Here is a 26,271-nt window from a genome sequence, read left to right as displayed (position 1 = left end):
CCTTTAAGGCATGCTTGAGTAAGGATGTGGTCCCTACACTAAAGTGGTGCAGCATCGCTATTACCATTCGCGGAGGTGCTCCAGGTATGGAAGGTTTCGCCGGGACTCGATGCGCCCACTCCAGGGCGAAGAAGTTTGATAGGCTTTCCGGTGCTACTTCCTCTCGCAGCCATTTCTCCAGATATGCGAGCATATTACGGCCTTCTATTTTCTCCGTCAGGCCGATGATTCTAAGGTTACTCCTTCGCAATCTGTTTTCTGCATCTTTGGCTCGGAATTCAAATGTTCTTACTTTCGTCTCAAGCCCCTCTAGGTGCTGCTTCTGGCTACCATGTCCGGCAGTGCGTCAGAGAGTTGGCCTTCTGTTGTCTTGATGCGGTCCGCCAATTTTTTGTGGTCCTCTCTGAGTAGGCCCAGTTCCAAGCCCAGCGAATCTATTTTAGTTTCCAGGCGCTCACTGGATGAGGTTGTAGTGGAGACGGAGTTCCATGTACACTATGTTAGCATAAGCGTCTTAGATGTAAAACGCCATCTTGCCACTTTTGCTGCTTTTGCACACGACACTGCAGGTAGCTGTTATTATAAGAAAAACTGCTTGCTTGCTTTTTTCTTCACATGAGAATGGTCTGTTCACATCCCTAGACGTGCACCGCGACCTTAGTCTGAACACTGTGTGCAGAAGCCGTCAAGGTCAAATAACAATGTATGCTTTTGAATTCATGTTGATCGGCCCACGCTCTAGCCATAACACTCACACAGCTGCAAATATCTGAAACTCAGGTGCCTTTAATATTGCATTTGCATGCATGATTCAGACACTTTGGAGAAGTTATTTTCCAGACACAGAACAGAGCTGATCCTTTGATGTGATTCACCTAAGCTTATATTTACGGTATGGGGTTCCCCATTCAAACCTAGAGGCCTATTATTAGTTTTATAATACTAGCTTACTTGTGAAGTGAGGGTAGTTGTATTCCACTATCATCTGTAATATGATTTCTCCCTTCATTTTCTATGGTAATGTAACAATGCTGATGGTTTTGTTTTTAATCATTTGTCTGCTTATGTTAGCCAAAGTACTGCATCTTAGGGCACGTAGTTAAAAATAAACATTTTAAACTTCACCGTGTCTCTGATTACTCTTGTTGTGGACTGATATGAGAATAATAACGAAAAGGTGTTTCTGATTCCCACCATTCCTGAGAGTACTCTAAGTTGCTTGTTCTGGGTTGTCTAATCATTGGTAGCTTCGAGATGATACGGAGAACGAATGAGACAGTCAGGTAGGGGTTCTAAGGTGAGTTTTTGGTACAGCACAATTCACTAAAGTCCTGCGCATAATTCTGTGCATGTGCAGAATCCCTGCAACATGGCGCACCTAAAGTTTGGTCTTCTGATTGAGACGCCTTAGTAGTGCTTATATTAGTCCACAAATGCCCTCACTCTTGTTTCCGGACAGCGGGAGTGATGATTTAAACCTGCCTAAATAAGTTAATATATAGGTTCTCTCAAGCTTGACAATTAAAAAGGTTTCATTTTTTCTTATACCCTTTTTGTGCTACAGTTTAAATAGATTGTTTTTCTTCTCTGTGTCCTTATGGCTAAAGTCGCAATTGCAGCGCATAGTCGCGCGCCTCTCTGGCGTCAATTGACGCAGTTCGGGGTGCCCGACGATGGGATGTCTATTATCTTTGTAGTGAGTGCCGATGCATCACATCCCTATGAGCTGTTTTACTCTTGGGTTACCTTGCCGACGGTGAATGCGGACGATGGTACGTTTCACTCTTACACTCCTACGGCAGTCCTGGCAAATTATACGCCATACAGGACGCAGGAAATTCCAATTTCCGCTTTGCAGCATCGTGTCTGGTTCAATGGCGCCCTCCCCCACACGGTTACACCGGTTCGTTTGGGCCCCTTGTCCATTCTAGGGGCCAATTGGCCAGTATTGGCCGGATTTACACCACATCCACGTTATTTGCAAGCCACGGTAGATGAGTTATGTCAACTCCATACCGCCCTGATTACGGTACATCGGGCTTTAGTGCAAAACGTTTCACGCAATGTCCAGGTAGGGGCACCTGTAGTTGCGGGGCAACCAGCTGGCCCGGCCGGGATTACAATTATTCCCGTCATAGTTAATTTGGTAATGGGCAAGCGCCCCCAAAATAAGGACGATATGCCTTATTGGCTTGCTGAGAAATTTGACCAGCTGGAAGCAGTTTTTCCGAATTCTACTCCTGTGGAAAAACACAGGATTCTCACCATTAGTTTGCAGAAAGACTTGGTCCCGGAGGTAGCTGATGGTGATAACTGGGGTGAAGTATTTGCAGCAGTTTACTCGAAGTGCTTCGGCACCCAGTCTATGGCTGTACTGCCCTCCGTGATCAAACGTGTTCAGGATCAACACGGTCCGGAGGTGGCGGTCAAGTTAGGAATGAGGCTTGTCGGCGTGTTCGATGTAGTTGCCACGCTCATCCTTGGTAACGTCAAAGGAGATGCGGTTAACTTTCAAGTGTCGAATACACTGCGCCTCGTCGACGACGTCGATAAACCCCAGGAGTTACCAAAGATTATTGCGGCGGCATATAGGACCATTGGCCACAATAGTTTAGGGGTTAAGCCTTCTGTTCAGACGACAACTACACAACCGCAAACTAAGTCAGGGATGTCTTCTAAGGACGAACGTCCAGCATTTCCGAAACAAAATTGGAAAGCTAAGAAACAGGGAAAGCAGCAACAGAAACAGGGGTCTCGTCCCGCGTCTCCAGTCCAGGCGACTACTGAGCGCACATATGATTTGCGCTATCGCACTAGGATTAGGTCTCCTGATAGGTTTCAGGTTACTGAACAACGTTCTCCTCGTTCTTCACAGGAAACATCGGTCTCACAGTCAGATGGAGGAGAACGTGGCAAAGGTTGGGGTGCCCAACAAGGACGTGATCAGCCCCGCCAGACTGACGGTAAAGGCAAGCAGGACGACTTTGCACGCCAACGACCCCCGTTTCAAAAGAAGAAAGTTGCTGTACTAACAGCGAGGAATGCCACAGAAAGTGAGAACGCAGCTTCGGAACCTAACATGGGAACTAACGCTGCTCGACAGTACAGCGGAGATTACAGTAGTGCGGCAAGCACAGCGTCCATATCTGAAGGCGACAGCAACTGACACATTTATTACTGTAGAAACTGCTGATACTAGAGTGGCTACCCTGACAGACCATATGACATAGTCCTTTTAATAGAAGGTGACATACAACGTACCATAAAAGGGATTTTTTGGGAAAATCTGAGCTCTACATATGACATTCTGTTAGCAGAGGCAGACTGGCCCCAAGCTTTCGTTTTGACCGCTCCTAGAGGGAAGGAGGTAATCCTCCCATCTTTCGCGCACACTGTGCTGAAGGATCAGGCTCAGAACTTTGCAGAAGAGTGGGCTCAGGTACTTGTTCCGGCGTTGTACCGTACTCAAGTTGGGTGGGATAAGTTGTCACCTAGCCATGAGATTCCATTACGGTCCATGCCTCAGCCGCAACCCCAATATCCCATGTGCCGCGAAGCTAGATCTCACGTCGCAGAAATCCTTGAACAATTGGAATATCAAGGTGTTATTGAAACATGTGTGTCACCGATGAATAATCCTCTATTCACTGTAACTAAACCTGATGGGTCGTACCGCCTAGTTTTGGATTACCGGCATTTGAACTCTCATTGTCGGACCTGTGCTGTACAGAATACCCACAGTTCTGCCCTAGTTGATAGTCTCGTGAGGAAAAGGTTAAAGACCACACTTGACATCTCCAATGGCTTTTATAGCCATAATCTGTTCTCAATTAGTAGTCAGTGGACAGCCTTTACTTCTGGCAGGAAACAAAAACAGTTTAAAAGATTAGCCATGGGCTATAAAAACAGTCCAGGCGTCTTTGCCGCACGTGTAGTCTCTCTGTTAGAGAGCATTGACCCTGATCCGTACTTGTATGTTGATGATATCTATCTCACAGACGACGAATTATGGCCGCATCTGTGTCGCGTTGACCGCATCATTTTCATGTTTGCGGACTTCGGTCACAAGTTCAACTTTGCAAAGTCACACATTGCAGAGTATACAGTGTTGTTTTTGGGCTATGAACTCAACAACGAAGGCAGAGGATTAGCCCCTCACTTCCTGGAGAAGTGCACATGTTTGCGTGCTCCGACAACACTGAAGAAGCTACAATCTTTGCTGGGTTTTTTACATTTCGGGCGTACTTACTTTCCTGACTATGCCCAGCGTATCAAGCCGCTATATGCCTTGGTACAACCTAATTTTTCCAAATCGAGCTGGCTGCCAGAACATTCAGCTATCTTGCAATGTTTGCAGGCTGATCTTCTTTCTTCGAAATACTTACTGACGCGTGATAACCACACTAACTTTGTAATAAGAATTGTGCCTGGGGCAGTGAGTTTCACGTACTTAACGTTCAATGAGGACGACACAATCCCCATTGCTTACAAATAACACTTGTGTACTTCGGCTGAAATGCGCTTTTCCACTGTCGAGAAAGTTTTGACTGCAGTGCAGATGGCGATTCTGAACGAGAGAGCGCTGTCGCAAGGGAAACGCATGTTGGTTGTCACACTGTATCCTGCCCTAGAGGCAGTAACGAATGCCAGTGTACCTAATTCTAAAGCTTTGCATCCACGTTGGATACAATGGGCCACTTCCTTGACATCGCCGGATGTTACCTACATCTTTGATGCCTCATTGCAGACTCAGGAGTACTTGCAGTATGAATTTGTTTATATAGCTACTCTGTCCTTGCGCCCGCTTGAGGATTACCATTGTGTCATTTACACTGACGGTTCGGCGCAACCGGCGGCGGAATCTAAACATGCTTATTCAGAGGCCTGCGCAATAGTGGCTGGTACTTTCGTGAATGGTGAAGTCTGATGTCGTGCACACGCAGTCATTGGGTGATTGTACCGCCCAGTTGGCAGAGCTACGTGCTCTAGTGCTTGCACTGGAGTTTGCTGATCTTCGAGTTACTACTCTTATAGTGAGTGACTCTTTTTACTGTGATCAGTCTTTTAACGACAATTTATTCTTTTGGTCTCAAAATTAATATTGTGATTCCAAGGGTAGCACAATCAAGCATAAAATGTTTTGGGTTCAAGTAGCAGAACTTAAACAGAATCTGCCTCTCGTGAATGTAATTCATACTCTTGGGCACCAGCGTGTTGGTGTCCACGCTGTCGGAAACAGCTTAGCTGACGAAGCAGCGAAAATAGCAGTGGCAACATATCTAGTAGCAGCACTTACAAGATCAAAAAGTAAGATTGAAGATGACATCTTGGCAGCTATTGCTGCAACAGAGACGGGAAGTAATTACCCTAGAGGGTTCCCTTCTAAATACTCTTATCATTTAAGTCCTGATAAAGTTCCCTATGTGAGAATTAAGGATGTTGTTGACAGATTGATTCCCAACACGGACTGCAGACTTTACTTGATAACAGCAGCTCACAAAGGTATGGCTTCTGCGCATGCCGGCGTTTCAGCGACTTACTTTCTTACAACAACGTTACTGGTGGTGCGGGTTGTATAAACGGACTCAAGCTTATGTTCTTAATTGTGACATCTGCCAGCAGATTAAGCCTTCGACTGCTGCACGCCCACCACAAACACAGTTGTAGATATCTAATAAACCACTTGGGTGTATTTATTTTGATCACTGCAGTCCTTTCTCCTATGATACTGCGTATAAGTACATCTTAGTTGCAGTGGATTCGTGCACACGTTTTCTTTGGGTATGGCCACAACGGAGTACTGATGTTCGAACTGTCATCAGGGATTTGGGTGTCTTTGTGGGAATTTTCGCATGTGGTATCCTTCATTCTGACCAAGGTCCTGCGTTCGCCTCTAAGGCGTACAAAGAAGCCATGAGATCTTTGGGGGTCCATGTCAAATTTTCGTCTCCATACCGGCCTGAGGGCAATAGTGTTGTGGAGCAAATAAACCGTGACTTAAAGCAATCCCTGACAGCTAGGGTTTTAGGTACTGGTAGACACTGGTTGGACCATCTGTATAGCGTTCAACGTACACTTAATAATCTCCCTAGAAGGTCTCTTGGTGGGCGGACCCCATACGAAATGCTCTTTGGCATGAAGATGTTTGTTCCGGACCTTGATGGTCTAGACATGGCAGCGTCAGCCGCACCCTTTGACATAGATGATCACTGTGCTGTATTACAGAATATACAAGAGACCAGAGACAGTCTTGCAAAGGAACACTTGCCCTCCACAACTGATGCTGCACTCCAGATTCTGGTAGTTGGCTGGCTACCTCAAGTTGGTGACCTGGTCCGAGAGAAGGTGGAGAACAAGAAGGAGTTCGGCCCCTCTTATCGTGCTCCAGTACCAGTGGTTGGCGTGCAGGGTACGAGAACAGTCATTTTACCTCCACTTCCTGGTCGCAAGGATAACAGGTACATCTCCATTGACAATGTCAAACTACAGCGAGTGGCTGATTCTCCTTAGTATGACTCCAGCGGTCTCTTGTCCAGCAATGCTGAGAAATTCTGTTTTGGCTCCGGCAACTACCACAAGGCCTGACATTGCCATCGAGATGCATACAGTTACTAATCCTTTATTGCCACCACCAGCTGGTGGTCCAACTGAAGATACTGAGTATACTTACCCCACAGATGTGTTGTTGCCTGGTTTACAATCAACTGCAGTTGACCAGTCACGTTTTTCATTTGACACTAACTCTATGAATTCCGATGCCCCATCGAAAACTTCTAGTTTTGCTGCTTGGTTTAAAAGGCATTTCTTAATTCCCCCTTGGGCTTACATTTGGCTGGTGCTCATAAATATTTTTTTGTTTATGTCCATTGTGGTCGTATTTTTTCATCTAGTCAATGGACACTATCTCACCGAGAGGTCTACAATGAGATTAATTGATGGAACTTTGGCACCCCACTCCTCGTCCCACATCATGAAGAGGGACCAGACTTTTGTGAATATTACTGCCTGGCCTGTGTTAGATGGGATTGTATGGGATGCTGTTAAATTTCAAATTCATGGTCCCACGGAAGTGATTAATGTCCCCCAATGAACTTTGTGTTTCTATGGGGATGTTGTTAAACAAAACATCCTTTCTGACGATTGGGATGTCCAAGCCGTAGAGGCTCTTTTTTCTGATTTGAAATATTATGCTGATTTTGATGCTATTTAGACACTGCTAATTATGGGGAGCTGTGTTGCTACCAACACTATGGCAATCATTTCCTGCATAAAGTGAATACATTGAGAAATGTTGTCAATTACACGCAAAGGGAACATTGCCCAGCGTCCATTAAAGGCGGCTCCAAAACTCTAGTGAACAAATTTACTTATTTTACTGGTTTCAGTGTATCTGAACCTGAGGCCTTTTATTTTAAAATGACTGCTGAATCAGCTTCCAAAGTTAGGCTGACCCACACTAAATTATTGTATTCCAAGTCCTTTATGGATGAATTGGCTATAGGGGGCTATGAGCTGTGGAATGATACCATTGATCTTAAATCTGTTTGGGGTTCTAAGGCGTGGCAGGTACAAGGTACAGAAGCTCTGCATCGTGCTTGCCTTATCCCAAACCACATTTTGTTTTTGAATTCTACCATTTTTCAAACCACCTGCTTTGGATTGGCTACTTCTAAAAAGATGCACTCCCCCTCTATTCCTGATCTGGGCGCTTATCCAAAATGGGATAATCACACAGATTTGTCCCTTGAGGTGATGCAGTCACTTATCACTAATACATCCTTCAACATTTCCAACTTAGATCCTGAAGGATGGTTGATATGGCAGAAGAGCTCATATTCCTGTCAACATCGTTTTCTGGGTCTCTACCCTGGCTACACACAGGTTAGAATGAACCCGGGATTTCAATCTTCCCATTCTGTTACTACCTATTCTGTCGGAAAGTTATGTCAGAACTGGCTGCAACATTCCACCTTGGCAGCTGTTAAACTTCATTTATCAAAATTAAAAGACAAGGTAGATTTGAATGATTTTGTTAAGGGTCCTGTGGGTGGCAGATCCAAAAGAAGGGTGTATGCTATTTATAACGAAGTTTGCAAATTATCTCAAATTGAAGCTGCCTCCAGGTAATAGAATAATAATAATAGTAATCCACATTTGTAAAGCTCGAACAATCACCCGTAAGGGTCTCCAGGCGCTGGGGGCCATCGGGAAGATTAAGCAAGCTATTGCCCAGAGTCACATGATGCTTGGCTGACCTGCCGCCGGCGCTGGGGAACGAACCGTGATCCCCAGATTCCGGAGTCAGTTGCCCTGGCCGCGACGCCACACCTCTTACCTTAAGAGCTATTGATCAAGCAAATTTGGAAAAAGTGCTAGCTGTCATCGATAACAGCAGTAACACCCTTTCTTCCAGAATTTATACATTAGATAATATTGTTTCATCTGTTGTGGATATTGTACAGGATGATATGTCTGTTTTATACCATGGTCAAAATCAATTGCGTTCTATTATGCAGTCTGCATGGACTTTGCAAACATTGAAAGCTGGGAAAGTTCCCTGGGATTACATGAATATATCATCTTTATTCCTGCCGTTTAATCTGACAGCAAAACAACAATTACTGTCCATGAAAGATGCAACATACTCATTACTGCATATTGAAAAGTTAGAACCTTTACCTTTCTCTGTGGCCGAATCGAACTCAGCTGTGTGGCTTATCTACAGTTTAATCACCTTGCCGTTTCCATTGTTTAAGTTCAGTTCATGTATGAAACATTATGCCCTAGGCAGATTTGAACCATTGGGTACTGCTTTCCTGCATGAGGTTTGGTCACTCCCATTTACATACAGGTGCATGAGAGAGGGTAAAGAAGTTTATTTGAAAGGAGAGGAATGCACTTCCACACCTGATCACTCAGTAGTCTGTAGGCACATACAATTGCATGGCGCCTGCAACGTTCAGGCACCAAATTTAGCTTGCATTCTGAAGGGAAATCCTGTGCCAGCAATAACACCGACTTTTACATTGTTAGCTAAAGGTAGCTATTTGCTTTTAAATAATGAGGCATGCTGCGGGATGCTAGTGGGAATTCCGTACATTGTGAATGTCTCACAACGCGTAGTCTGCTGTAAAAATGTCCTTTTCCCGCCCCCGCATGGGAGACTGGATGTATCCATCTGGCCTTCCATCCCAACCTTGAAAGCAGAGTTCAACAAGATGAGCAGAATAAGGGCTCTATTGTCTGAAAAAGAAGTCGCACTGACTTGCTCCCGTGATACATTCGTCCTTCACGTGGCAAACACCCGCACCGAGGTGCATGCGCTTTTAAATACTGATCTCCCCCTTCATTTCAGTGCTCTGATTCATACTATATTCAATGCCTTGTCAACAACTGGCTTAGCACATTTTTTCAAAGTTGTGGGCTCCGGCCTCGTGACCTCCTTCCAAACAATATTTGGTGCGATACCGGCATTTTTTCATTCTATTTTTTCCAGCGTCTTCGGCGGGCTTCTGTTGATTCTCGCCTTCAAGGCTGGTGTGCTCCTGTTGGTCTGCTTGCTGCGCAATGGCTGCACGATATGTATCACACAACAGCCTGCCCCGGCTGTTTCAACTTCGTAACTGGATGCTTGAATACTATGGAACCTTACCACTGGCCATTTTAAGCGTAGCCTATGGATTGTCCTTCCGGTTCTCCTACTTTACTTGCGTGCAACCTGTTTTCCATTGCCTAGATTGTCCTTTCGAATGGGCTCTGGATTTGTGCCTGTCAAACTCGGCGTCTTCTGCCCCGGATTATGATCGACTAATGAGTCCCTTAGTGGCTCATAAATTGGACTGTTCTGGTATCGGGATTATGGCCTGTGGAGCGGCACATGGAGTCCTAGGGAACTGGGATATATATATGGCAGCATATGACTTCTTGGCGAGAAGTTATCTTGAAGAACACGCAAGTTGTCCTCTTATTGTGCTAGAGGCTCCAGTTATCGAAGAACATGTATGTTCATTTACTTTGCTAGACTGGATGGCGGAATCTTTTACAGAACATTATAATGACTTCCTCTTGGAGGCTGTTGCTAGTTATTGTGCTTACACGTTGATGGATTAATTTGGGAGTTGTCCATCTTCCAATAGTCCAACCCCAATTTTTTAAATTTTTTACTCCACACTAGGCTCTGTCGCGCCTTTGCGAGATGTTATATTTTTTTCCTTTTTCTAACGGGTTTTTCGAACTGTCACTACCAATTGTATGGATGGGCAATACATGAACTTGGTTCTGTCTCGGTCGAACTTGAACTCTAGAGTTCCTACTTTGCTTCCCTATTTGTTTGTGGTCCGATCAAGGGAGGGTGTAGTGGAGACGGAGTTCCATGTACACACATTGCTATGTTAGCATAAGCGTCTTAGATGTAAAACGCCATCTTGCCACTTTTGCACACGACACTGCAGGTAGCTGTTATTATAAGAAAAACTGCTTGCTTGCTTTTTCTTCACATGAGAACGGTCTGTTGTTCACATCCCTAGACGTGCACCGCGACCTTAGTCTGAACACGGTGTGCAGAAGCCGTCAAGGTCAAATAACAATGTATGCTTTTGAATTCATGTTGATCGGCCCACGCTCTAGCCATAACACGCACACAGCTGCAAATATCTGAAACTCGGGTGCCTTTAATATTGCATTTGCATGCATGATTCAGACACTTTGGAGAAGACCTTTGCCAGACACTGAGCAGAGCTGATCCTGTGATGTGATTCACCTAAGCTGATATTTACGGTATGGGGTTCCCCATTCAAACCTAGAGACCTTCTATTAGTTTTATAAATAGTAGCTTACTTGTGAAGGGAGGGTGGTTGTATTCCACTATCATTTGTAATATGATTTCTCCCTTCATTTTCTATGGTATTGTAACAATGCTGATGGTTTTGTTTTTAATCATTTGTCTGCTTATGTTAGCCAAAGTACTGCATCTTAGGGCACGTAGTTAAAAATAAGCATTTTAAACTTTACTGTGTCTCTGATTACTCTTGTTGTGGACTGATATGAGAATAATAACGAAAAGGTGTTTCTGATTCCCACCATTCCTGAGAGTACTCTAAGTCACTTGTTCTGGGTTGTCTAATCATTGGTAGCTTCGAGCTGATACGGAGAATGAATGAGACACTGATGCTAGTCGGATAGGGGTTCTGGGTACTGAGGTGAGTTTTTGGTACACCACAATTCACTGAAGTCCTGGTTTCCTGCGCATAGTTCTGTGCATGTGAAGAATCCCTGCAACAAGGTGATAGCCTGCAGTATGTCCTACAACGTGGGGTCTCCAGGATTTTCGGCCTGCAGTTGGGTCGTCCCCCTCTCTTCCACCGGCTTATCCGTTGGACTCTCTTCTCTGTCCTTCTTCTTGAGGACGTTCCCCATGGTGCTGTCTCGTTTTGTGTCACTTCAGGTGCCGCATGTACTCCCAGGGCACCCCCAGTCAACCACGTCCGTCATATCTCCCCGTCTATTTGCTCCCCTACTCCAGTACGCTTTGTATTTGAAGTGTGCACCGCGGTCTCTCCACCTGGCAGGGCGTTCAAGATAACATGACATACAGACTCTGCTTGTTTGCTGTGGTCATGTACACTCAGTTCGCAGCCCAATGGCGCCTCGTGCTGGGCCTCCTCAGATGTGTCGGCTGCGATGAGGGGGGTCCTCTACCCTGACTCATTCAATGGAAGAGGGCTCTGACAAAGGGGCAATTCTGTATAAGTTGTAATTGGTCCGCTCGCTTGGGTCATGTCGCACAATCATAGCCAGTAGTCCTCTCTCATAGGGCTCCACCCCAGAGTGAAACTCTCAGGGCATCGGCTCAATTGGGGGAGTCCAGTTATCATGCCTCTATACTGGGGCCCTGTCTCTCCCTGGGTCCATTTACCAGCTGGTCAGGCACTGCAAGACCCACTCGCACGAGTCCAGCCGCATACACAGGTTTGCATCTCAGTCCCGCAAGCCTTAGTGCCCCAATCGCTGCTCGCTGTGCCCCCGCCTTGGGGGGTGGATCTCCTCTGGGGTGCGAGTTGCCCTCCAATGATTCTCGCTGCGGCCTTCTATCTCAGGGCCTCTGAAGTACTAGCCGACCTTAGGCATCCTCAGGCGGAGCTCTCTCTGCCGTCCCCCTGCCTGGCCGCTTCTGTTCACTCCTGTTCATCAGTGACCCAGTGGGGGGGGGGGGGGCTCCGTACCTTTTGCCGTCTCCCGCTCTCGTTCGCCTGATAGCGCTTCTGCCCTCTCACTTCGTAGGGCCAGTGCCGCGCTGTCCGCCGTCTTCGCCGCTCTTATCCCAGTCAGTCACTGCACCCAGCCCTGCCATGTGTGAGCCCGTTCAGGTCCACAGCAACTCCCGCTACCGTCCTCCAGCGATGCCTCGGGGAGGAATCTCCAAGGCTTGGTCCAGGTCTGGCAATGGTGTGAATGGGGGGGGCACTCGCCACAGCCAACTGCCACTGCTCAGTCACAGCTATCCTCCCGGCCCCGTCACCTCTCACAGGGCGCCGCCCTCTTGAGTGGCCTCACGGTCGCTATCTATGTCCTGCTTTTTCATCAATTTTGGCCGTTCGTCCACAGTTTCTGTTGTTATAGGACACGCCGATCTCTTTGCACAACTGCGGGGGTGCAACGTGAGGGCTTTATTCCCGCTCAAGGTGTCAGGATGATTTCAGATGGCGGCTGGCTGACCGGAGCTCGCAAGGTTGCTGCTCACTCCATTGGCGCCAAGCCACACCCCCCCCCGGCCTGTGGGTCCTCTTGAGGGCTATCTTTGAATTCTTTGGGCTCCCCTGATTGCTTGGGGCCTGCCCTGACTCCCCTGCTTGTGATGAGTCACCTGGACCTTGCTGGTCCCGACACTGCACCTTCTTCGCTTTCCACGCTGTTTGCAGTTGCCAAGGCTTGTTGCTGCTCCCGACAGACACCGACCCCTCATCTTGCGACATCTAACATGAACGGCTCCTGGTCTTCCACAGCTTTGCCGGGTCCTCACAGCTGCAGCTTCAAGGTCACTGTCATCTCCCCTGCAGCACTCAACATCGGTGGGCATTCGTCTTCCGTGCCTCCTGGTCACTACTGAATGGCATAGACTCTGTCCCCTCTGCTTGCAGATACGTCTCAGCTTGAATCCACCTTTGGGTTCCACCGAACACTTTCACCATCTCCAGCAGAGGAGTCCTCCATTGGGGTCGACTGTGGTTTCCAATGCCGTTTCACACCTATGCATCCGGCTTCCCTGGTGTAGGTATCCTGGTTCCTAGGCTATCTCGGGTGGGGTGGCTCTCCAACCTTCTGTCTCCCATTGGGTTCCTTCAGGGTCTACTGGGAAGGTTACTTCTTCTTTAAAATTGCAACCATGACTTACCTATTGACTTGCATTGATTCCACAGTCGTGTTCCTACTCTGCACACTGTCTCTGTGCGGCTCCTGGTTACTTAACTTGGGTGGTTCCTTGGGTCCCCGGCACTTCTACATCTTCTGGGTATAGTCTTGACTTGAGTCGTGGTTCGCATACCACTGTATTAGTATATGGTTTGGTCTCCCCCTGTGTATTACATGCTACTTTACCTTTTTCTATTGAAAAGTATAGTGTGTAAATACACTGTGTGGTTCTTTCTCACTTAATCTATACCTATAAGATTATGTTCTGGTAAAACAAGCTGCTTTACACTCCTTCTGGACTAAGCCTGAAGGCTACTCTCCACAGCTACCACTTAGAGAGCTTTCTAGCTTTCTAAGGTTGACTAATACCACTAAAATCACCATAAGGGTTGTCTGGATTGGGCAAGGCGGCCACTTACATAGGTGTACACCATATACCAAGCCAGCGTCTCACAGCTGTGTTTTAATTTTAGTACTTTTTACAAAGGATATGGATGGGCTAATGCAGTGACTGTGCAATGCATTGTTGCCTATGACAAGATTAAATGCTGCTATTTTGAAATTTACTGTGAGACTCCCACCTCGATGGCGGGAATGAATCACGCATGTGAATCTATGACAGATTCAATACTTTATAGCTCATTGTGCCATCTCTTTGCTCTGAACTAATGAGAAAACAACTTCAGTGCCAAGCCTCAGAAGAAAATTCATATTGTCAGGCCCAGCTGGCACATGCGGCTTATCTGAAGTGTGCTTCGCAAGTAAGTTAGCATTGGTTTGGAAATAGTATCTACTTTTTCACGCTTGGTCTGCCATCAGATTTGCACAAAGGCGTGCTTAGTATGCCACTTGTGACTGCCCACATACCACATGCTGTAAAGAATATGTTACCATGCTTTCAGCTGAAGACCCCTCAATATGAGACCCTGGTGAATAGTGCTGATGCCTTTTGCATGTGGGGCCCGTGAAGATATATACTGTCTAAGATAGTGGGTCATGAGGTTTGTGTGAGCAGTTGAGAGTAGCAGGCTCAACCATAAGTGTAGCTTCTTTGGAAGTCTGCTTTGAGATAGAGGACAACAGCTGTTTGGTGTGGTTCTTAGAGTCCACAAGTGGTCATTCTTACCAACAATGAACCCCATACATCAACCATGGCATTATTGTTCAGTTGGCCTATGTTTAGAGTGGCTTCCACCCAGCATGCCTAAGGCACGTACACCCATGCCTGCAATGAACAAAGGAAGAACTTCAAGCCACAGCATGCTCATTTTGGTCAACTGAAAAAACAGCTAGCTGAAGGCCACACATATCACAACATGCTACATTTACTTGACTGCCAAGTAGGTTACCGTTCTCAAATAAAAGTTATAAAGCAATTCTTCCAGGACTTAATTTGAAGATATGGAATTATTTTAGAGCGACAGAGCAAGAGAAAGGCAGACCAGGAGGGAAAAATAAAGGAAAGATAAGAAATGAGAGACAAATGGGGATCAGGGGAAAAAGTAACAGAAAGTGTATGGTGGTGAATGAGTTATGAGTTTTCATCAAACATGGGGGACCTTGGCATGGGCAACCCTGGTAATAGCATTGAAAACTTTGGAAAACTTAGGGGCCATTCGATTCATTTAAATAATTTTGGCATTAGAAGTCTGAGCTTTTGTAACCTATCTGCAGCTGATACATTTCCTCCCAGATCAGATGCTAAAGTAGGTTTTGAGTGCAACTTATTTTTCCAAAGCTGAATTTACGACTTATTTAGCCTACTTGTCCACAATGTGGAACTGGTCAGGCTTGAAAACGAAACAGCAGTCACCAGTAGAAGAAGAACTTTACCACGGGACAGATTTCTAAACCATACCAATTTTAAAAGGAATGACACTTCAGAAACTATAAATAAAAAAAGCCATATTATCCGTTGCAAAATCTGTCTCTGCAGGGATTATTAATTGTGTTAACTTTTACCTCCACTGCATCCTAATCTAAAAGCAAGGCTTGGTAGTAGGACACATTTAGGACAAAGTGTCAAAGAGTTGTATCGTTCATAATTTAGCACGCTGATCTTATACCTAGCGTTGTAATTTAAAGCTTTTTAAATGGTATATACAGTGAAAGAAAGATACATCGATTTCTTGCTTGTTCATTGTGTATTCTTTGTCAGGAGTTGCCAAATGTTGGCAAGTACCTGCTTAAGCAGACCTCTGCTGTCTTGGAGCTTGGCTTGGCACACAAGCTGGGAGCAGTATTTACAGTTTCACAGCTGGCAGCAAGAGTGGCGGGCGGGTTCAACGCAAGCAGGCAGAGCAGGATGGGCTGCACGGTGAACGCTGATGATTACGCAGTGGCTGAACGTTCAAGATAAGAGTCTATGGAAGGAGCAGAACAGGATATCAAGCTTTTGTGCCAGGGGAAGAAGTCAGGGAAGAGGGAGACAAGTAGGGTACTGCTTGCTCAGAAGGAAGAAAGAAGTTGACCAAATGCAGATGAAAATGAGTACTTCAGCCTTGGGACACTGATAAGAACACAGGATAAAACAACAGGAAATGGTATGCTACAACCCACAGAAACAGAGGAAAAATGGCAAGCACAGAAACCAATGAAAAGGAAGGGCGCGATGCTAGCCCCTTTTAAGATTTATATTAAATACAATAGATTTTACAAGCACAGTCGAGAGCTGTGCAGGCGCAACCTAAAAAAGACACAGCACTGGTGAGTTAAGGGGAGTAACTTCAGTGGTTAAGGTGTTTCAGGATCCATTTGTGTACCTTTCAGATATATTTTTATGTTTTGTAGAAACACACTTCAACAGAGGCAACTTGCTGTAAATATTTAAATATCCTAATCTAGAGCCTCGGACTGTAAGAGAATGACAGCAGACGAGGTAGTGGCCGACAGAAACAGTAAGCCTCCCTCCGGCCTACTTGCATGGTTCACAGTGTAAAACGAGCTACAGAAGAAGAGGAAGTTGGTGGCACAGCCTACATATTTAAGCTGCAAGTAATGAGCACAAACAATTCAGGCCCAAGTCTGATCGATATGAGGCGGACAACTGCATCTGGCTATCACTACACAGGCCTTTGGCTCTAGCATGAACTACCAAACTATCAAGTGGAATTTGTGAAATACTATTAGATTGTTAATTATACGTGAATATTATTGTGTTTTCTTTTATAACTATTACTTTTGTTTTTTAAATATTGTTGAACTTGATATTTTAATATTTTTGTATTTTCATATAAAAATATGACACTAAAAATGAAGAAAATATTCTGTGCAAAAATTTGTGACAAATATTCCATATCTGGTGGGTTAAAGTTAGAATTGTTTTTGAATATATGATAGGAATATGTGCATACAAAAAGGGAAATGACAATGTTGACCCATTTAAAATAACTACTAGGATATGAGTAACAAGAAACCTTTGGAACCCATTGTTTTCATATCACTTCAAGCCCAGAGAAAATAGACAGAAAAAACGCCAGCTTTTAGTATCAGTCATAAACTACAACAGCTAAAAATATTGCATATAAACTACAGTAAAACTTGCTGTAATTCTTAGAGAAGTCATCAATGCAAAGGGCTATCTACTAAAGAAAAGCAGTAATCAGTAGAGTTTCATATATAAAACAAGAATACATTGGATAAGTACATTTATTGTCATTGAGAACAGGCCAGAAATCAGAATCCTTGGACTGCAGTTGATGAAGCTATCTGGATCAGATCCTGGAAGGGATATCTTTTTAGAGTGACAGACGAAAGAAGAATGACAGAGCAGGCATATTCCATATGCCAATAGCATAATTCACCTCAAGCCTGTCAGTAATGTGTTTCAGTGTCCCATTCAAATTCATACAATATATGGTATTGCACAGGGCGTATCTTACCCTACACCGCTTGCAACGTATTTTTCCGGCCACACACCACTGCTGTCCGAGATGCAAATTAGAGGGTGCTGATTTACTACACATGCTCTGGCAGTGCCCTGTGCTTACCCCTTATTGGTCCGAGGTACTGTCCTTGCTCACAACTGCGGCTGGGATCCTAGTCCCGGGCACGCCTGCAGTATGCCTTTTGGGGCTGGTAAGACGCCCTAAGGCACAGAAGGTGCAACTTCGCTTTGTGGACCTGTCTTTGCTTCTGGCTAAACGCTCTATTACGATGCGGTGGGAATCATCCACATCCCCCCCACTTTCCGGCTGGCATGGGGAAGTAGTGAGATGGGGTGGTGCGGAGAGTGCGGCCATCCGTCGGGAGGAGGCTCGGGGGTTGCGCAAAAGGGTTATCTCTTTGGACTGGGACAGTATCCTGGAAGCCTTCAGGGCCTTGGCCCCGCCACCTGTGACGATAGCTAAGACATACTAACTGTTTCATTACCTAGCCCCTGTTTTTCAGTTTCCGCGTTTAGGGGATTCCATTGTTTGTGCCTCCTGCACTGTGGGATGCACACATACCCATTTGAATATTTGCATGCAGTTGGGAGTAGCTGTGGGAACACCTTGAAATATACACTGGGAGAGGTTGGCGCCAGATGAAGTAAGGGGAGGGAGGGAGGGATGGGATAGTTGTAATACTGTGCCATACACTTATTGTTGATGATAATGCATGTACACCGTACGATGACCTCAATGTATCACAACATTGTGTATGACTGTAATATGTGGTGATTGCCGGGTTGAAAATTGAAATTTAATAAAATCTGTTTTAAAAAAAAAATGTGTTTTAGTGTCCCTTACTCTAGTTAGTCTCGCTTGGATGTCACTTGGAATATTAATGCAGGTAAGGGACAGTAACTAGTGATAATTGCGGTCACGTGGCCATTTATGCCACAGGTAAATATTAATTGTGAAAGTATTAAGTCATTAGCGCCTCTGACTTTCATACAGAAAATTCATAAACTATTAGACTGATGAAATGAACGGGAGAAATACAAGGCACAAATTAAGGGTAGTTAAATTGTGAGCATCTTTATTCTATCTAAAAGCTGAATAGAGGAATATTTGCCAACTTTAGGAACACTTACTATTGTATGTGTTACACAGAGGGAAACTAACAAGTATCTTCATTCCTTTAACCAGCAGTTTATATGTGAGTGGTGGGTCACATTTAAATTGTGTGAAATGCATACAACATATGGGGGCGAAACCGGGGGCTCCTCCTCTGTTAAGGCGGAGGAGGATCGCCCCACTAGTTGAAATGCCCCCAGATTTAAAATAAAACGTCAATAGACATTATTACCATTTTATTTGTCATTGACTCTGCAACGCCTGTCCCGAACCGAGACTCAGGACGGGGCAGGGTAGCTGCTGACAGGCAGTAGCGGAGAGGAGTGATGGACTGGGCACTTTTTTTTTTTTTAAGTTTGAGTTTATTAAAGAAAACAAGAAAAAGAAACTACAATACAATGAATAGAACAAATCCTATTTAACATAAAGATATGCAGTAAAAATAAAAATATATAAGGATAAGTTAATCAAGCTGTATGCAAAAAGAAATATACACAATATATAAAATAAAAGGAAGTGGCAATGGGAGGGAAACAATATATCATTACTATATAACAATTAAGAGTAATAATGCAACAATGTAAGCATAACAATAACTGAATAGGAATAACGTATTATAAACATAGGGGTGTTAACCCCTTCGGTGCCCGCCCCTTTCCCCGCCCTGTGCCGGCCGTTACATTAGCGGGCGGGGTTTGTGACGAGCTGGACTCGTCATGGGCACAGCGCCACCGCGGCCCATGACGAGTCCAGCTCGTCACGGGCACCGAAGAGGTTAAAACATTTGTAAACGTCTAGGAGCAAAGCGGCAATGGGAGAGCTCAAGGTGGTTTCCTTACATCATCTGAAATGTTAGTAGTTTTAACACTAGAAGAGGCAGACAAAGATAAATAAGTTGTTAGTGGAAGCCATAATAAATATCTTTCATTTGCTAGGGAAATAGGGTAAACATAATTGGTATCTAGTCGGTGATGAAAACAAACAGCGTTCCACCAGGATCTAAAAGTAACCTTGTCTGCCTGTTTCCAGTTAGAGGTTATTAAATGAAAGGCAATCGCTAGCAATAAATCTAAGAGTTTGAAACTCAGTGAGGAGTGAGGCCATTGGAGTGATAATGTGCCAAAAATAAATTTGTGATAGAAAAAGGGATCTGAACTTTGAAAATTATGTTAACTTGAGACCAAACCAGTTGCCAGAATTGATGAATAGGGGGACATTCGAACAGCATGTGTTTTAAATCGGCAGATGGACAAGGGCAGGACCAACAGGTAGAGGGCATATCTGGTGAAAACGATGCTAGGGCTAATGGAGAAAATAGTACTCGGGTTTGTGTGGTATTTGCAGCACGAGAGGTTTTGTAAAGTTTAAACTATATTTTGTCCCATAAAGAGATCAGCCAAACCGGTGAGAAATCCTTCTCCCAAGATACGCTCCATTTATCTCTTCTCTTATGCTCTTTAAATGTTTTACTGGTAACTTATGTAACCTGTTACCTGATGTAATTTTGTAACTTTGTGGTACCTCATGTAAAGAGCTCTGATACTCTCGGGTCTAGCCAGCGCTATATAAAACTCAATAAATAAAAATAAATAAATAAATTCAGTCTTAGATTTGTGTCTTTCTGGGGGAGAATGTAGCAATTTATATATATGAGAAGCAGGGGGGAAGTGTCAAGTATTGAAGATAGGTTTTTGTAGTGTGCGGGAAAGTTTGTATCTGTTGGTAAAGTTAGAAGATATTAATTTAGGGAAGAACATAAAAGATCATATTGCGATCTAGAGGACGATGGTAAAGAGAATTTATTTTGGAGAACGGAAAAAGAAAGGGGTTGATCGTTGTGAAGTAACTGAGATATCCAATGTACACCCTTAGAATGGCAAGTTTTCCAGTATATAGAACGATTATGAATTTGATTTGTAGTAATTTATTATGCCAAATAGGTTGTTGATGATGAAAATTAATTGAAGGATAAGATGATGCTAAAAGGGGGACCAAAGGTTTACGGGAGTGGGAAATAACAGGGGAACGTAAGGATGTAATATTGGTGGTGAAGACAAGGATCTCTTGGAAAGCCAAAGGGGCAATAAAACATTTCTCTATTTTTATCCATAAAGGAGAATATAGAGGAAGGTTCATAGAGATCCAACAAGAAGCTTGTTTTAGGGGGGCTGGGTACTTAAAAGTGTGCATGTCTCTTTGGCTAGCCATCTTGTGACTGCCAGCCAGACATGCAAACTTTAAACCTCTAAACCCAGCTGTCTTGGACAGCTGAGTTGAGACCGAGCAAAGCCTCCAATGCTCTTTGGTGCACTGAGAGAGCCTGCTCCATGCTATCCTGCTGCTGCTCTCATGCTGGTTAACAACATGAGAGCAGCGCAAAGATTGGTTAGGGGTGTTGCTAGACCCAAGGAGAGACGACCACCAGGATGTAGCGAGGACGTGTTTTATTTAATTTTTTTTTTTTTAAAGAAAATTGTTTATTATGCCCTAAATTGCTGACATGCATTACATTACCGTTTTAAAGTCAAACATTTTAACTTTAAAACAATAGTGTAATGCATGTTGGCATTAATTTAGTTGATATATTTTTGCCCCTATTTGCCCCCACACCCTCACAGGCCTCTCCATAGCTGGCAGCCGCCACTGAGCGAAACATGTATGAACATGAAGTAAGAGCATCACAAAAAAGGATAAATATGAAAAAGGCACCACAGGCCTAACCTTTTAATTGCCATCATCACCCCGGTTGCTTTCTTGATTTCGACATTTTTCTCAAATTTCAATTTTGTTTCAAGGTCTGCCCTGAAAGATAAAAATGGAGATGTTTAGTACAGTAGGGATCCCAAGGAGTCATAAATTAAACAGCAGCCTGAGCAGATTCTAACATTTTTAGCGCATCTGCAGACTTCCTGTCATTTTCATTGAGAAACTCTTCAAATGCCACGGTGTCCTCTTCAAGTTTATTTTCCGAATTGAGTATTTTCTTCTCTTCCGTCGCTAAGATGTCCTCCATTGTTCTCATTGCCTCTTGTTTAACTGCCACTGTGTACTATTAAACAGAAAAAATGGAAAATAAGAGCATGTCCTAAAACTGTCAAATTTAGGCTAGCTCAATAAAGTATTATCTGTAGTGCCATTTGAACATAGACCTAGGACAATGTACAATATTTATTTTCCATGGCTTGCTGCCCCAGTGGTATTTGCTTCACTTAGAAAATATCACTGTGGATTTTGGGCTCATATTGAACGACAGATCTTTAAGAAATCTTTATAGCCTATGCTTTATTCCATTATATGTTTGGCTTTGTCAGAATTTGAGCTTATTTAGAGAGGGTGACTGCTACTAAGCTAATACGCATAGTCTGATTAATAGACAACACAAGGTAGGCCCAAACGGTTCACATTGGTCAAAGTTGGTACCGTGAATCTTACAAGATTTTCTGGTTCTCAAGGTCCTCCAGTGGGGCAAGACAGATCCGATGCACATTAGTCAGCTGGGTCTCTTCCCCTCAGAGAGCCCATTTACGTCCCTGTAGCAGCAACAGAAGGCCAACCACTTTGCCTTTGGGGAGCATGTCAATTCCGTGGATACCAAAATATACAAAAAAATGATGGCTGGGAATGATTGATTTAACCTCAGCCACTGGTAATAACTTGGGCAGCATTGAATTCCATTGTAATTTTGCAAACCACACCACCTTAGTCTGAATCCAGACATATGAAAATCAGTCCTAATTCATTCAGTCCCAACCCAGCCTGAACTGCAAGGCCAGGTCCTCAATGAACGGGAACACAAGAAGCGCAAATCCCGTTTCACTCTGATCACCTGGCAGGTTGGGCTGGACTGTTCCTACTGGAGCAGAGTCAAGACTGATTTGCACATGAGTGAGTCCGAATTGAGGTGGCATGGTGTTCAAAATAATTATGGACTGGGATATAGCCAGAGTAATTACAAGTGACTGAGAAATTCAATCATTCCACCCATTAAATTTTTGTATATGTGCTGTCGGAACACTACAAAATCACATCTTTTCTTACAGCTTTAAATGTGCTCTTAAAAGGGCAAAGATATACAGAGGGCTTCCATTGTTTTACAGCTTGATTCTGAGTTTTCCCACACGAAATGAGGAAAGCTTGCCGGTACTGTTGTTGTTAGTGTTAAATGACAGAGTAGTCCACTTCCATTTGCAAGGTGAAAACCCTGTGAAGGAGTGCAATTCACGTCTGAATCATATGCTGAAAATGAGCATAATCATTATGTGTACCTAATTTTACATTTAGCAACAAGGAGCAGCAAGGCTACTAGTCTTTTATTCTATCATTTATTTTTTATTCAAATCAGTGGTCTATAGGCACATCAGGGCAAATCAATACTAAGGGGAGGAAAATAAGTTGCTTACCTGTAACTGTAGTTCTCCAGTATTGGTATCTTTCATAGATTCACATGCTTGAATCATTCCCCATCGTCGAAGTGGGAGTCCCACAGTATTATATCAAAGCAATTATATGAATGGCATAGGCTACGATGGCAGTAGGAAATGAATTTAATAGACTATCTATGTCCTTTATTCAAAATGACCAAACTTTGTCACCAACCAATCAGGCGACAGCACCCTCTAGAACCTTCCCCACAAAGGCTAAGTCCTACAGATTTTCAAGCATATGTGGGAATAAATATAATCCAAAAAGTAAAAGGAGAGCCTCTAGGGGAGGAGGGTGGGTCGCATGTGAATCCATGAAAGATACCAATACTGGAGAATTACAGTTAAAGGTAAGTAACTTATTTTCTTCTCCAGTACTGGATCTTTCATAGGATTTACATGCTTGAATCAGAATAGTTAGCAGTAATATAAATACATAATATCATATCATCATATTGCAAACATAGCAAAAAGTTGCAACTATAATAATGAGAGTAATAACATAACCATAGCAGATGGTTGTATAGGAAAGCATAAAAGGAAAGAGGCTCACCTTACTGAAACAGATTCCCCAACACCACTTGTCCCACTGCCATATCAGCTTTCTCTGTAGCATCCAGGCAATAAAGCTGGGTAAAGGTATACCTTGTGGACCATGAGGCCTCTCTGCAGTTGTGTTGACTCAGAACCTCAGCAAATAATGCAGTGGATGTAGAAAAATGTCTTGTTGAATGAGCTTTGACTCTAGTAGATAAGGGTTGTCATTCAGCGTTATGGCAAAATTCAATGGCTGTTGCAAGCCTTCTTGCAATGGAAGATTTGGAGACCAATAGTCCATATTTGCAGACGGCTGGCTTAGTATATGGTGTACACTTATTTAAATGAAGCACCCTTCACTAATCCAGACAAACCTTATGGTGATTTTAGGGGTCTTAGACAACCATAGAAAGCTCTCTAAGTGGTAGCTGTGGAGAGCAGCCTTCATGATTAGTCCAGAAGGAGTGTAAAGTAGATTGTTTTACCAGTACTAATCATAAAGTGTAGGTTAAGGACAACCTGGCGGTGGAATACTCTCCCTGGAAAGTGTCATCCAGGGGACTATGGGAAGTTCTGGACAAAGCCCTGGTCCCGTACGAGCTGCCATAAGAAACCGCTCTGCACCCACTTGCGTGCAGTACAGTACATTCTGAGCAAGAGACATGTCGGGGACTAGAACAATCTACGACCAATTCAAAAGGGTATATATAGTTGTATGTCTGTCCTATCCTCCTCCTCAGCCTATTCCAAACTGTCCTGTACTTTCCTACCTTAGACCTACTTCTTTACAAAAATATAGCCAGCAATGGGAGACCCGACTGGAATGTACTTTATACTATTTTTATACCATGTTAGAACAACGGCGGTAAACCCGGATAACAAATGTATGTACTATGTATAGAAAACGTATTAAAAAAAAAAGAACCACACAGTGTCGTTTTCAAAATATGTATTTATTATAAACACTCACTTATACGTAGCAATATCTCCTACCCAGAGATATAATCACAACACACACAATACTTCAACAATAGAACAGGTATGTAGCACAAATACACAGTAGTCTCCAGGGGGAGACCAAACCATATACTAATGAAGTGGAATGCAAACTGCGACCAAAGTCAAGACAGGACCCAGAAGACTTAGAAATGCCGGGGACCCAAGGACACACGCAAGGTAAGTACCCAGGAAACCCACGGAGGCAGTATGCAGAGTGGAGACACGACCGTGAGCTCAATACAAGTCAATGGGGAAGTTGCTGCTGCAGTTTTCAAGAAGGACTGTTTCCAGAGGATCCTGAAGAAACCCCATGGAAAATGGAAGGTTGGAGAGTCACCCCACCCGTGGATACCCCAGGAACCAAGATACCTACACCAGGGAAGCCAGGTGCATAGGTGTGAAGTGACGTCAGAAACAGCCGTAGACAACAATGGAGGACGTCAGTTAAGATGCCCTGAAGAAGAAGGTGAAAGAGTAAGGTGGAATCCAAGGGTGGATTCTTGATGAGAAGTACAGTACCTGCAAGCAGAGGGGACAGAGTCTATGCCACTTGGGAGTGACCAGGAGGCATGGAAGACCAATGATCAACGATGACGGAAGATGCAGGAGAGGTGAAGGTGCCCTTGTCGCTGCAACTGTGAGGACTAGGTGATGCTGTAGAAGACCAGGAGCCGGTCATGAGATGTCTTACGTTGGAAGTCGAGAGCAAGGGGATTGGTATTCGGCAGGAGCACCAACAAGCCTTGGCAGCAGCCGCAGACGAGAAAAGCGAAGAAGGTGCAGTGTCGAGATCAGCAAGGTACAAGGGACTCACCAAGTGCAAGGGAATCGGAGCAGGCCGCGAGCAAGCAGGGGAGGCCACTGGAGCCAAAGAAGACACTCAAGAGGACCCACAGGCAGAAGGCACAGAAGTCGCAAAAGGACCTCGAGCAGCTCCCCAAGAATGCAGGCCCACAGTGCAGAGGATGCGGTGAGGACGAAGATCTTGGTAGCAGGAGATGCTGGAGGCTGCAGGTTCTTGAAGCCCGAAGATCTCTGGAGAAGAGAGTCAACAAGCATTGGCAAACAGCAAGTCGGCGCAGTGCTCCAGCGATTCCGACGAGGGATACTGACTTCAAATTTGCTGAGAAGACAGTGCTGGCCTCGAGGGAGTTGCAGAACCACCAGCTGTGTTGCTGAGCCTTTCAGAGTCCACGGGACGTCAGGAGCAGCAGACTGATCAGCTTGGTTGCGGTGTCTATAGATGCAGGGGAGTGACTCCTTCACTCCAAAGGAGAGCCCTTTGGGTGTCTTGGATGGCCACAGGCCTGGGGAAGATCCTGTATGGGGCACAGATGACGCAGGAGACTGATATGACAACGAGACAAGGAGCAGGAGAAGTCTTCCCAGAAGCAGTCTTGGTTCCCAAAGCGAAGTCCAAAGTGCCCAGATGGTTGAAGATGAAGTGGTTTCGGATCTGAATCTTGTCCCACGACGAATCTCAATCTTACCCACATTTAAGCCATTAAGTACCCTAGGAAAAGGGTTGGGACGATTCAGGGATGCCTCCGAGAGGAGGGGCTGGACAGATTGGAGGACACTCTCATGTCCTTTGTCCAGTTTCACGCGGGAGCCAATGGCTCCCAGAACTGGCTCCAACTGGAGTATGGAAGAAGGGCACCAAATGTGCCCTTCAAAGCAGTCTTGTGGCGCTGGGAAGCGCCCCCACTCCAGCCCAATACACTAAGTTCTGTCTGGGAGACGGTTACACCTCCTTGTGACAGGAAGCCTATTGTTCTTCCTTCCCCTGCTCGAGTCTGGCTCAGCAGCAAGAGGGGGAATCGTGTCCATGGTCGGCAACAGCACTAACTGGCAGTTAGATACCGAAAGGCTGGTACCGGGAATACAGGGGGTTACTAGGGGAGCCC

At 44.6% G+C, this 26,271-nt stretch overlaps 1 protein-coding gene across 1 annotated transcript in view; it reads right to left on the bottom strand.

The window, feature by feature from the left end:
- Positions 1-26,271, bottom strand: part of CCDC38 (coiled-coil domain containing 38) — a 1,141,020-nt gene that overhangs the window by 980,173 nt on the left and 134,576 nt on the right. The window contains exons 5-6 of the mRNA XM_085653370.1: positions 21,293-21,456; positions 21,129-21,209 (exon numbers count right to left, since the gene is read on the bottom strand). Of these exons, the coding sequence (XP_085509496.1) occupies positions 21,129-21,209; positions 21,293-21,456 (245 nt within the window). The remainder of the gene's footprint in view (positions 1-21,128; positions 21,210-21,292; positions 21,457-26,271) is intronic.

Source organism: Triturus cristatus, chromosome 4_1, assembly GCF_964204655.1.
Source record: "Triturus cristatus chromosome 4_1, aTriCri1.1, whole genome shotgun sequence".
NCBI classification, from domain to species: Eukaryota; Metazoa; Chordata; class Amphibia; order Caudata; family Salamandridae; genus Triturus; species Triturus cristatus.
This window is presented reverse-complemented; position numbering and strand designations above follow the sequence as displayed.